At 40.4% G+C, this 14,195-nt stretch overlaps 1 protein-coding gene across 1 annotated transcript; it reads right to left on the reverse strand.

Moving 5' to 3' along the window:
* Positions 1–3,927: 3,927 nt before the first annotated feature.
* Positions 3,928–12,895, reverse strand: chrna4b (cholinergic receptor, nicotinic, alpha 4b). Its single transcript, XM_085781195.1, has 6 exons — positions 12,534–12,895; positions 9,785–9,936; positions 8,806–8,850; positions 8,610–8,719; positions 5,280–6,708; positions 3,928–4,115 (listed from the first exon to the last, which is right to left on the reverse strand). The coding sequence occupies exons 1-6, from the start codon at positions 12,583–12,585 to the stop codon at positions 3,990–3,992; spliced, it is 1,914 nt and encodes a 637-aa protein (XP_085637321.1). The 5' UTR covers positions 12,586–12,895; the 3' UTR covers positions 3,928–3,989.
* Positions 12,896–14,195: the final 1,300 nt, after the last annotated feature.

Raw genomic sequence — 14,195 nt, forward strand, 5'->3', positions numbered from 1 at the left:
ACGCATCGGTTTGCCAGTCATCTCTTGACTGCACTTTCATAATAAGAGCACAATGTTCTTTGCCAGGTTGGCTTTCAATCTTGGATGCAGATACTGTTCTCTTATAAAATTGTTGGCTTGACACACAAGACTTTCAGATTAGGAGTTTTACTTTAAATGAGAGTGACTTTGTGGAGATGTCTCCAGTGTGCTAGATGGACAACTACAGCAATAACAAGATTTAAGAGTTTGGAGGGTGTGGCACTAATATACCAGCAAAAATAGATTGTCTTATCTGTTGGCTTGTGGAGTTATGGGAGTATGTTGGAACAATTAACATTTTGATTACATTTTAATAATAAAAATACATGTTACTGTAATACAAGTTGGAAAGGAAGGTTTGACAGGTGTAGCAAGAGGAACTAAAGTAGGATACATGTGGCTGGTTGCTTTGGTAACAAGAACCTGTTTCAGCATCTCTATAAATAAACATACAGTATGTGCTATACATGTGTGTTTGTAAATATGTATCCACATTGATATATAGGTCTACTTTCTAATAGCCTATGTGTCATACATATTCTCATCCTACATACTTTTATAATATAAAATATTTATTGAAAATGCATATAGATTTGTATTTGAAAGTAGGAATTATGTGAACAAGCCCAGAATGAACTATGGCTTGCATATACAGTACATATTTAACCGTGCAGATTGATAGTCATCTAATCCAGATAGGTAATCAGAGACAAGCTAGCATTAGCATAAGGTTCATACGCTGCATCTTATCACTGGATTTAGCCAGTGTTATTAAATTACAACACCTCTCACTGTCTGAACTAATTAACAAAGCCCCAGCGCATATGTCTGCACATTGCATCACCTAATTGAAATTAGCAATGAAGGTCATTTTTTTATTAAGGTAAATGTAATAGTCATAATAATTTGATATTCAGATGTAATTAATGACTTTGTATACTTGCGTGACATTTTCATTGCTCTATATTATCTGCTGTCTTTTGTGCAAGTGTTTAGTAGTGGAATTATGCATATGAAATCCCAGCTGAAAAAGCCACGTCTTATCATTTAATGGAAATTAGTTTGTAGTTTCCATCCTAGTTTAATTTCTGAATTCAATAGACAATATACCACCCTATTAAGTTTCCAGAGAAAACTTGGGGGAGACATGAATTCAATATCCGTTCATATATGAATGTGTAGATGCAGACAAAAGACTAAATTCATCTAGCCTTTTTTTAATATATAAATCTGTGTTTCATTTGGAGTTGCATGGAAGGCCAGAGAGCTGCTTTAGGGTTCAGATTATCATCCAACATTTTTCCTGCAGATTATGAACTAAACTCTGTGAACAAACACTGCACTGCAGGTATTTTACCGTGTTTACAGTGCAGTGTTTCCAAATTATGCTAAATTGCCATTTTCTCCTGTTGGTGATTTTACACAATGATCAATGGTTTTGTGCTGAGTGAGGGGAAATACAATAGTTTGTTGCCTGAGGTCATCACTTTGGGCATTCAGGTGTAACGTTAGATGCTTTTAAATCTAAATAAATTGGAGGTTTTCCTGGGCTGGAGCATCAGGATGCAGATGTATGGGAATAGGATTAAAGTGGGAAAGAGTTGGTGACCGACTGGTGAGCAGTAAAATAATATGATCTACATAGATAATTTCAGAAAAGCAAAGCAAATCAATACGGTATCAGTACTAAACCTCAGGTGTTGCAAAGCACTGGTGCTGCATCAATGTTAGTCAACTCCTTTCTGCACATTTACCATCACAGAATGTGATGATTTGAATGCGAAAAAAGAAAAGCACAATTTTGAGCATCAAAGCTTGAACTGCATTGACTCATCCAAGAAAAATAAAACACTACAATTCATACGCGTACTCACAAATACTTATACATCTCCTTTTCCACTGGAAGTTATTGATGGGACTCGATGAGAGAAACTGAAAGTATTCATGTCTCATCATTGTTTCATTCTCTATTCATTCACTGATGCATTTATCACTGTACTTGTTATTTATTTGACAAATTTGTCCATATTTTACAGCTTAAACAGCTTAATTGAAATCAATGTTTAAACATTTCAGGTGTATGTAATGTAAATTTCAAAAGGGAAAATGTAAAAATGCTCTGTCCTTTCATATCTTATTAAACAGTTTTTGTTCTTGTATCTTTATTTTAATTTACATTATACATAAAATCAAATAAAAAAAAGGACAAAACATGTAACAGCTCAAGTGCATGGGACTTTCACATACCATGTCAGAAGAAAAGGAACAAAAATAGATACGTATTTAAGACATAGACACAGAAGTGTTTAACACAAAAAAAAAATCTCACATGGTGTAAACAAAAAAGAAAAACACAAAAAAAACTGCAATAACAAATTTAATGTACTATTTAAGCATCTAAAATAAAAAATACAAAATTGTGTAAGTTTTTCTTTTCTTTTTTTTGATAAATACCTTATGTACATATCAGACAAAAAAAGATTTACATGTTTCTCATAGACTGGTCCAAAAACTGTGTAAAATGTAATGGGATTCACAATTGAATACATCAGAATAAACTGAAATTAAAACTCTGACAGGAAATAGGAACTTAAAACAATGGTATTTTAAAATCAGCTGGTTTGCAGATTGCAAAGTGAAACAAATACTTAAAATGAGCCTTTTGATCTATTTGTGGACTTTGTGTCAGTGTAGACAAGGTGTATGTACTGTATGTGTTTGTAAGGGTCTTTTTATTTTTTAGAAACAGAGCAACAATTGTTTGAATGTTACCTGATTTTTTATTGGGAACTCAGTGTTATCATACTCATGTTTAAAAGGAATAATGTTATGTTATGTTCTTAATTTTAGTTTAACTCAGTCTCTTTCATTTTATGTTTTGTTTTTATTTGATTCTTTGTTACACATCACAATTCCTCCTGAGATCAGATATTGAAAAGACCAAAGCAACAGCTGCAAATTTCTACGCAAAGTGATGCTATTAAAGGAGCAGTGTGTAGAATTTAGTGACATCTAGTGGTGATGCTGAAATCTGCAGCAGCCTGTTGTTTATTGATGATCACCTTTAACCTTGAGGAGCAATGCTTATGTAATATGAACTATAATGACCTAAAGAAATTCTATTCACGGCAGATAATGTGTTATTTAGAGGCTGCATTGCGTGCCCCGTGTATTCACATTATACGGATATACGCGGCTCTCGGCTGCATCTAATTTCGTCGGAACGACTTGTAATGACACCAAAGTTTTCTGGGTGAGTAAATGATCGTAGTTTATGCTAGAAATAAGGTCCAGATTGTAAAAAACTGCAATTCCCCTTTAAATCTCTCTGTTAAAACACCAAGGTTCTGTGGGAGTGACAAAAAGAGAAGGGCTAAAGTTTATTTAACTGCCAGGATTAGATAACCACAGAGCTGTGTGTGTCCTTGCGTTAATGGAGACCACTGAAAAGTGTTGACAGCAGAACACAGACACACACAGACACACACAGACACACACAGACACACACACACACACACACACACACACACACACACACACACACAAAGACACACGCACTGAATTGCTCTTCTTTGTCACCTGTGCTGTCGTCAAGATGCACGAACACTGACACTGTTATTGGAATGTAATGTAAAGTCTTGTCAATATCTCACAATGCCTTGGTCGTCCTGTGGTCCAAATCTTGCTCCATGTCAAAACAGAATGATGCGGATGGATATTTCCACTATTGGCATTTCACCTCATAAAAGATTTATATACCCAATGGAACCAACTACAGATATTTCATCTAATTTCTCCACGAGTGACCTTCTTATAACCCGGAGCAAGGACAAGCAGTGTGACCTGTAGCTCCTTTAAAAAAGTGAAAATTATAAAAAATAAAATAAAATAAAATAAAAAAAATGAATCTATGTAAGATAGCATGTCCTCCTGTCAGGGTTATTGACTTTTTCCTTGAGGGCGAGAGTCTAGATCATTCCAGCCAGCCAAGGCGGGAGAAAGAGTCCCACAGATCCCAGTATACACACCAGTACGAACATCCAGAGGAATATCCTGTCGATGACCATGGCCACATACTTCCAGTCCTCCTTCACCTAGCAGAGAGGAGAAACAGCAGAGAGGGACATTTCAAATTTCACACCTAACCACCTTTCATTTTACCAGCTGTCACTTTTTACCCCTGATTGATTTCTCTCGACTGGCTGATTTTTTCATTAAGAGGCAGCTCTATCTCCTAAATGTCAGTCAATCCGTGCTTGTTTCTCTTACAAAAAATTCAAGGTGAAATAACTGAGGCCCAATTGTTTCAGGTCTTTTCCAGCTGGAGGTTATCATTGCATTGTAGTCCTGACACTGCTCGATAATAAATACAATAACTCGTTGAGTTTTTCTGAAACTCAGGGTGAGCTGCTCTGCTGTGGCCATATTGTCAGCGACTCGCTCCACACCCACCTCCCAGCTAATCTGCATTTTAACATGGGCAGTTTTGGAGCCAGTGGGCATTTGCAGAACTGCTACTTCTATGTAGTCTCTCACACACACCAATTATGTCATATAAAAAAGGTTTCAATGTTAAAGCAGAAGTAAGCGGAATGTTTGTGTTAATATAAGTCTTAAATAGTTATCCTCTGACAGCAATCACTTACATAGAGTGTTTGGTCCGAAACACGGGTCTGTCAGTCACTCTGCTCTGCTGTAAGCTGAGGAGAAAACTTCTGGTATACTTCCTTGTATCCTACAAGCTTTATCCAATGAGGAGAGAGAACGGCATGAAGGGCTGTGTGTGCAGCCAAGGGATGCGCGTGAATGTGGTGACGTAGGGACGAGGACCGATAGATCCATGACGAGGGCGGGGGCTGCTAACTCCATCGGCTGACAAGAAGTTAGCCAAAACGACCGGATCGCTTACTTCTACTTTAACTTCTTGTCATAATCTTTACATCAAAATGCTCCAACCAACCTGGCCAATTGGGCAAACTTTAACATTTCACTTCTTTTGTTTGCCTTACAGGGATAACACCTACTCTATTTAACAGCAGACACATGTGACTACTTTGTATCACATTTTGAATGCAGCGGTTGAAAAGAGCTGCAAGATATAGACAGATGTCTGTGGTCTCCCTTGATGAATGGAATCTGAAAAAGCACATTGATTAACATGGAGCTCTGAAGATCTTTGAGGATGTTTTGAGCACTAAATTAACAATTAGAAATGTTTATTAAATTTCCAAGTAATTGACAAAATTCTGTTGACTCACTGAAAAGTCTTCATCCTCTGCCCTGAGATGATCAGCGATGTACTGAACTCCCTCGATAGCGCCTCGCATAGCTGGAGAAATTGTTGTAACTGCCGTGTCCTGTTGGGTACTCGCATCTTTTGTCGACTCTGTGTTGAGGGTTTTTGCAAGGTGATCTCCAGGGGCTTGTTTCTTCACCCGCCCTGTAATCCCAATAATCCCAGGGCCTTCATCGTGCAGGCAGCAGTACTGGAAGCTGCGGGAGCGACAGCGATGCTCAGCTCTCTGAGGAAACTCCTTCTGCTGGTCACACATTTGCTCCACACTGAGGGAGCGGCCATTTGGGGACAATTCTTCCCTTGACAGGCTGCGAAGTGGACCTAGTGGCAAAGACGGGGGCAAGGACAACTGGGAAGAAGACGAGGCTGCAGAGTTGTGTCCTCTTAGGGTTTGTTTCTCTGTGAGAACTGAATACTGACCAGCTGTGGACCGGCAGAAGATGTTGCCCTTCAGTGGGTGATCTCCACTGGTGTCGTCCTGAAGAGGGGAAGATGGAGGAGAAGGTGAGCAAACAAGGATGCCCGGACTGTCAGACGGAGTCTTTGGGAGTGTGTTCTCAATCTGTCTCATTTGTCTCAGTCCTGTCTCCAACCCCATCCAGAAGGACTGTGAGTTGCCTGTTGTGGATATTGTAGTAGGACGGTGCATCATCTCAATAAGCTTCTTGCAGTGCTGCTTTGCTGTGCCTGGCGGACGCTTCATGAACAGGACTCGAGGAACCCAGTCCAGGAATACTCTCCGCACCCAGTGAGGCATGCCGTGGGTTTGTGGCGAGCGGTGGTGCACGTTTAACACGAAGACAGTAATTATGATTGAAAGAGTGACAAAGACCATAGTGAACAGCAGGTATTCGCCGATCAGTGGAATCACCAGCGATGTGGACGGAATGATCTCTGTGATGAGCAGGAGGAACACCGTCAGAGACAGTAACACAGAGATACACAAGGTGATCTTCTCTCCACATTGTGATGGCAAATAAAACACCAGTACAGTCAAACAGGAGATCAGCAGACAAGGGATAATGAGGTTAATAGTGTAGAACAGCGGAAGCCTTCGGATGATGAAGTAGTAGGTGATGTCTGCGTAGATCTCTGTGCAGCACTCGTACTTCTTGGTATTGTACTTGCCCACAGCATTCATGATAACCCACTCGCCACTCTCCCAGTAGTCCATCTGGTCCACGTTACTGTCCATGTTGATCAGATCGATCTTGGCACGGTCGTAAGTCCATGAGCCAAACTTCATCTTGCAGCTTTGCTGGTCAAAAGGGAAAAAAGTAACATCTATGCTGCACGATGACTTATAAATCGCTGGTGGCATCCACTTTATCCGACCGTCATAGAACAGGTGTGCCTTCGTGAAATGAGTCACTGCAAAGTCACCATCGGCACTGGAGATGAGAGACAGGACATAAAAGGGGGAGAAAGGTGGAAACACATTTTTCAAATGTAATCTATATCTTAAATTTCATCAGAAAAGTGTAAGACTGTAATTCTGGATTGAATGATTGATTGATCAATCAATGTCCACTTCTTAGCTTTTCCTTGGAGCATCCATCAATCATATAGTCATTCTCAGAAGATGGAGTTTGGGGAACCATCACAGAGATAGCGCAAGTGACTGGTGCTTGATTCAAGATTTTCTTTCACTGCTGTTTCTAAGTTGAAGAGGAATAAGTCAATAAGTTGAACATTTTTGTACCTTTGACTAAACAGTTACATTATTTTATCCATTGAATGAAGCGTTAAACTATTTGTAAATTTTCTTTGCCACTATATTTGGTTGAACAATTATCCTTAGAACTAAAGACTTTGAGGAACTACAGCTAAAACCTAAAGCTATAAGATATTTTTATACGAATGATTAATTGACCCAAGTGAAAAGGATTTCTTTTCTATATACTGTAGCATAATAATGCAAATAAAATTCAATTATTCACTTTATTTGTTAATGTGTAATGTAATGGCAACACTAACATTAATAAATAAATACATTTCTGTATCACCAAGCAAATAAAAGATTGAATGCATTTTCTCAGTAAATAATGATTAAGCCAAATAAATAGTTTTTTGTGAAAAAGAAGAAACACAGGAGGACGGTGCTCCAAACATCACTGACAGCTCCTTTTCTCTTTCGTCCTCTCTGTCTCTACTTAACCCGATTAATCTCTGTTGTGCATGTTAAACCTCTTAGCCCTGTCATCACACACCTGAGCACCACTCATTACTTCCTTCCTCAGCCTCATCATCTGACCCCGTCGTCTGCCCACCTTGCTACAATTAGTCTCAGTGCATAAAGAGAATATCAGTCAGTCATGTGATTGCCTGTGTCTGCCAGTCTGATACAGCATGAAGACGACATACAACGACGTCACTTAAAATGAGGTTAACCCCGATCTGAGAATAGTCATAGATACAGACCTAAATTTGAACATCTGCATCAAAACAAAATCAGAATTAGCAACTTGAGAATCTTAAAGGCCAAAAAAGACTGAGTTGACACTTCACCTCTCAAACCCTCCAAACAATTGAATTTTACAGCCTGTTATTCTTTTCCTAAATCGGAAAGTGGGTTAGGATCAGAACATCTCTCTGATCTTTGTTTCTCTTTTTACATGCACGTTATTCATTTCATTTCATGTCATGTTGTTGTTTTGGTCTCAGTGTCTCATGTCCACACCTTTGAAATATCTATGAAATGTGCCTGACAAATGAAATTACAGTACCATGGCACACTTTGACATCTCAGCTCCCACAAATAAAATGACTGAGAAAGCAGGACCATGTCTTTATAATGATCTGAGTTTGACAGTTGTATTGAGCTAATTCTGTTTGGCCTGTTTCTGACACAGTTTCTCATATTAGCCAATTTCCCTTGTTTAGAGTGAAATAAACACACGTCCACCTGAGTCACTCACACTGGATGCATTTTCATGTGAGATCCTTTGAAACACATCCAGTCACATTTCAGCCTCCAATTCCCTGCCTTAATGTATTGCTCCTCTGTACGAGGTACCAAGCTTTGTTTGTAACTGGATCCATTAAGCCTGACCTTGTTCACATTTACTTCAGCTGAATTGCATTACGACATTGGCATAGGGAGAGATTTGGCACTACAGCAGAATCTTCGTGTTTTCCCTCCAGTCATACCATCTGTTGGAATTAAATCATCAAATTCTGAACATTAGTTGCCGTATGCTTATTTTTTTTGCCCTGAAAACGGCCACATCTGAATCTCAGCAATTACCCTGTGTGACACGAAAACATACAGGCAAATTATATAGATCCTCACTTGTTGTAAAGGACGATGTCAGGCCTCCAGATGATCTCTGAGGGGATTCGGATGGAAGTGACATTTTCGTATTCCTCTGGGTTCCAGCGGAGTTTGTAATCGTTCCATTCCTGTAGAACATGAATCATATTTATGTACTGTACCTTTATTTTGGACTGTGCCTTTAGCATGCATTCTGTCATTCAACATTGCATACTTGCTTGAGCCAGACATTTGTAGTCATCATCTGGTTCTTCTCATCCTTATGTCATGCAAACAGAAGAGTGACATTTATCATCATTTCTCTGAACATCTCATTTTCTAGTGGTCTCTTTTTTCAAAGTTGGCACATACAGTTAGGATATAGCACAAATTCATATCCTAAATATTTTTTTACGGCAGATTAGTTGTGCCAAGTGCAAACGCAAGGAAAATTCTTTAGGCTGTATACCTCACTGCCTTACTCTATCTGTATCTATTGCGTTGTTGGCAAGCTGCTCTCTCCAACTTTTCCTCTAGCAACATCTAAGGCACAGCAGTCGGTGAAAACACTCTGAAGGAGAGGACAACTTCACCCAGAGCTGACGCTCCCTACCAGGCATGTGAGGCAAGCACAGTTACCTAATTGCATGTCAAAAACCTGGAGAATCATCCCTACAGCAATGCCAGCTGCACATATTCAGTCTTAAAGCTGCAATAGGCGACGTTGCTTGGCTCAGAATGGCAGTTGGAGGCGTTTCAACTTTAGTCCACAGACACCCTGCAATTTAATTTGTGGAAAAATTCCCCCAGTTTAAAACTCCAGACGCATTTAAAAACTTCAATCAGACGGTCTGTCGAGACCAGCTGTGTCTGGTTTGCTTTTTAGGAGACACTTTTGAATATTTACTGCTGCTGTTAGGATACTTGACACCTGAATTTAATTTAGGAAAATAATTCAATCTCTCCTGTTGTGGTTTCATTTCCGCTGATAAGAGATCTGTATATCTAAATTCATCTCTCTTGTCTGGTGATGGCTTTGAGCTGGTTGCTATTGTGATCGTATGGATATAATACGTGTAACAGACAGGACCGAATTGAAAATGCATAATTTACACATTGTAGCAACACAATAACAATAATAAATTCACCTTTAAGGAAGATATATGTGTTTCTGTTATTGGTAAAACTTAACAAGGCCATCAGCTTTTACTCACCACATCAATAAGCTGAGCAATTGACAGTCCAAAGTGGACCAGCACTGTGTCTGAGGTGTTTTGCACAGGCCGGGAAAGCTTATTGTAATGTGCAAACAGATCCTGGAGCAGCCTCTCTTCAGCATGGGCACGAGGTCCGACCTGGAAACAAACTAAGATGGAAAAAGGGAATTAGATTTGTAATTACTTTTGTAGCCCTTGTGCATGTGCATTTTTAAATATTTATACAAGTGCCATTTCAGCAAACTTTGCACTGTATGCATCCTTATAACCTGTCTTTCTTTTGCACATATACATATGAAAAAGCAAATATCATTTCATATTCATAATATTGAATATATCTGCAACCATCTGCAATGCACTTATCTAAACCGGATTTAGCTGATGCAACCACGTCACCACAAAGAGTCCACCGTTGTAGATACAGAGTGTAATCCAAAGGAAGGGTGACCTCTATTATACAGGTGGCGTATGGTTACATGAGACTGTATCTGAGAGATGAGACGAATGAGGAGGGAGGAGGTAGAGAGGGAGGGAGGAGGGGGGCGAGAGAAGTAGGAAAAAAAAGAGGAAGGATGAATCTGAATCTGAGGACATCCGTCGTGTCTCGGAACAGACGTGCTGATGGAGCGATCCGTTCAGATGTCTCATCCCTCCTTCAACAATCCCCTCTCCACACACACACACACACACACACACACACACCCTTTTGAGAATCAGCTCACATAGCACTGAGGATGACCTAACGAGGTCTGGGAACAATTAATGAGACGGGGATCGTCCCGAGGCCGGTACAGTACAATGTCCTTTGTATTCCAGTCCTTTTTCCATATTCATTTAGGCTTCTCTCTATTCTGGACACTGTGCCTCTGTGCAGGTAATTCAGTGCCACAGCAATACATCAAAGACTGTGATTTATTTAACCGACCTAACTGATATTTCATTATGCCTGGCACTCCTGCATACTTCAGTGTCTCTTTTCGCATGTGAAGCATGATATTGTTTATTATATTAATAAGCATTATAATAACTTATTGTGCAATATAAATTATACAGGAGCTGGGAGGCATTTGTTTATTACCTCATTATAACTTGGGGGAAGTGGTTGCACACAAGGGAAAAGTTTGTTATATTCACGCTGCACCTTACGTCTCACCCACTATGAGCTGGGATTGGCTCCCAACCCTCAAAGTGTGAGTGCTATAGCTAATGGATGGATGTTTCAAGAGCACCAATATCCATCTATCCATCTATGCACTGCACGTGAATTCTTAAAATAGGCACGCAGGTGTTGTTGTCATGCTGGCGGCCTTCCTCTCAGGTCCTCTTACCCACTCAATCACAGTTGATGGGCTGTCCTTCAGTTGCCTCAAAACTGGCTTCCATGATCTTTAAAGGTTTGGGATCAATACCTTATTAAATGGATAGTGTTTCTTTTCTTTTTTTCCCCCTCCCTCTTCCTGTTTCTATCCGAGTCTATTTGACGAGTCCAGACTCCAGACAACCTTGAAATGTCTCCGAGTTTTCAGATAGAGAGAAATTGACACAGCTGCCTTTTGTTTGATCACATCAGCTCAGAGTGACGTCTGTCGAGTATAGGGATATTGAATAAAGAGGGATGCTCCGGTTGATGTTGGAGCAGCCACGGAAGCTAATGGGTTTAGATGGGGGAGTTTGCAGGATATCCTGACTTTGTCAATGTGAGGGTCAGAGCATTGATAAAAAAGTATGGTAAGGAAAGAAGGCAACTGTTGGACGAGTTGATGGCTTCTGTTTGGTGTGCTTTACAGGACGCTATGAATAGCACCAGAGCAGACTGTGGTGTTGCTGCTCACTTAGGATGGAGAACATTCACTTCTCAGATGGAAACTTTCCAATTTCCTACTTGGCTGTCACAATAATTCTCAATTTCTATAAAGTTCCCTTCCTTTAAACCACACCACTTCCTCCTGGATGATCTCACTATTCATTTACCCAAACATTGAAAGTCAAATATGATGAATTTGTAAATCTCAGAGAATAGTATAAGAATCTTGCGCAGAAAAAATCTGGCAAATATCAGATACACAACAGTTTCACCATGGTTAGTTATCTCACAGCTACTGGACCCAATTCTGTCCTCTTTTGATCAATGTACTCTCGTGAGCCAATAATGTGCGAGCAGGAAATGTCACCTTTTTAAAAAAAAAATTCAAGTAGAAACTGCTCCTGGACTAAACAAAGCTTGTAACCAGGTCTCTAAGCAACCAAGGTGGTTATTCAATGACACTACACAAGTTTGCCTGTGTGTGTCTTGCTGAAGGTTGTGTTTTTGTTTTGCTCACCTTGTCATATTTGCTTTGAAAAAAAATCCTTACTTTTCTCATAAATAATGTGACTAGAGCTTCATTGTGGACTGCAAACACATGAGTAGGTAGGGGCTGAAAAGAAAGAAAAATGTATTTTCCATATTTCTCAGAAGGAGAAGAAAACTTGCTGACTTATTATTCATCATTAACATTATGTATTTATGGAATAATAACATGCAGTAACTCTCTATGTTTGACAAAAGAGTAAACTCTTACTCCCTGATGCACATCAGTACCCTACAGTACATTTTTGCCTCACAATGAATATACAATTTTAGATGTAAAGGGAAAAATACTTTCCCCTCTCCCTTTTCTGATGACATCATTTTCACACAGTCCCTTGGACTTAAAAAGGATGGAGTGACTGCAAAGACAAGAACAGAAGAAGTGAAGTGATTTACCTTGTGGAGGAAGAGTGAAGAGAAGTAAACTCAAACATCTGTACACATCCATTGCGCCTCCAGTAGAATCCAACTGCACCAGTGAGCTCCCTCCAACTTCTGCTGGACCTCAGACTTGACCGGGCATCCCCAGAGCGCCCAGTTCTGCCCTGTAACAGCGACTTCTTGAGAGGTTCAGCTCAGGTAAAAACAGCCAGATGGAGAGGTTGTGTCAGTCCCCGTCAGCCCCGGGCCACATGGTCCCCTCTGTCCCATTTGTCCATCTCTTCACTTGCAGTTCTGTCCTGTGGTCTGGTTTTTTTCCCCCTCATCCAACACTTGAAAGTCCCTCCTCACTCCACTGGAGTCCTTCATCCAAGTGTGCCTTATCCCTCTCTTCTCCACCCTCCCTGTCTACATTACTCCCTCCCTCGCCTCTCATCTCTCCGCCTCCTCACTTCATCTCCCTCTCTCTCTCTCTCTCTCATACACGCACATGAACACCTCATTCCTCTCTTTCCCTCCCACTTATTTTCTTGTCTCCCTGTTCCAGTTTTCTGTCTCTTTCTCACTTTTTAACATAAAAAAGTGTGAACTTTTCTGTCAGTCTGTGTGTCTGTGTGCATATGTGTGTGAGAGAGAGAGTGAGAGGGAAAGAGAAAAAGTATCGGTGGAGATTTTTTCCCCAGTATATACAGTATACATGAGCAGAGCTGCGGTTTTCGCGCTTGTGTGATTTACAGACCGCTTATTTGTATGGAAACTGTGTCACATATGTGCATATGTGTGTGTGCATGCATGCGTGTGTGTGTAGATGCCTGTCAAAGTCCAGTGTAAGTGCCGGTGAGTCAGTGGACCTCTGGATACTCTTCAATCTCCTGCCTGCCCCCGTTTTCCCATGAGCACTTCCTCTCCAATATCCAGTCCCTTTATCTTACCCCCCTCTTCCCACTTCTTTATTTAAACACCTCTGACCCTCATCTGCTGTCATTTTCTTTTCCTTCCATGCACTTTCTTCAACACAGACAGAGTTTTCTCTTTCTTCACACTCTGTGCAGCTTCTGTACGTCAGCAGAGTTCAATGCCGAGGCTGGCCATCTATGGAGACAGCTGCATCTGCTTACTGTTGTTGAATGTCTTTCTTTAATTTTCCTCAGCATTGACCTCATGTCATGTTTTGATGACACAAACTAAGAGAGAATAAGTCGAGACTCATAAGAGCCTTGACATAAAAGTCATGTTTACTTGTGATCAGCTAACGCAGATGCTGGTGTTTGACTTTCTGACTGTTACATGATAGTGTGAAAAAAACAGGTCCGGGCGGAGATATATTTTGCTGCTGCAGATGTCTTTGTCAGATATGATTCTTTTCAATACACTATGAGCCCACAGAGAAAAGCCTCCGCAGTGCACACATTGATTTTTTCTAATCAAAGACACGGCTCTCTTGATCCGGCGATGACTAACGCCGACTTGACAGATGAAGAGATTCCTTTCACCAGTGTGTCACCATGAGTGCAGAAGTACGTCCTTACACCATCAGAGAATTGATAGATTATTATTTAGATTGGACCGCTGACATGGGTCCAGCAGGAATTAGTAAGTGGGACAGTGCAGTAGTTGAGGGGGGCGCACTGGAAGAGGAAATCTCACAATGAGGAAAAGTGCAGGGTCCACAAATAG

The sequence above is a fragment of the Trachurus japonicus genome, chromosome 7 (genome assembly GCF_045865225.1).
Source record: "Trachurus japonicus isolate A0001 chromosome 7, Traja_1.0".
Taxonomy (NCBI): Eukaryota; Metazoa; Chordata; class Actinopteri; order Carangiformes; family Carangidae; genus Trachurus; species Trachurus japonicus.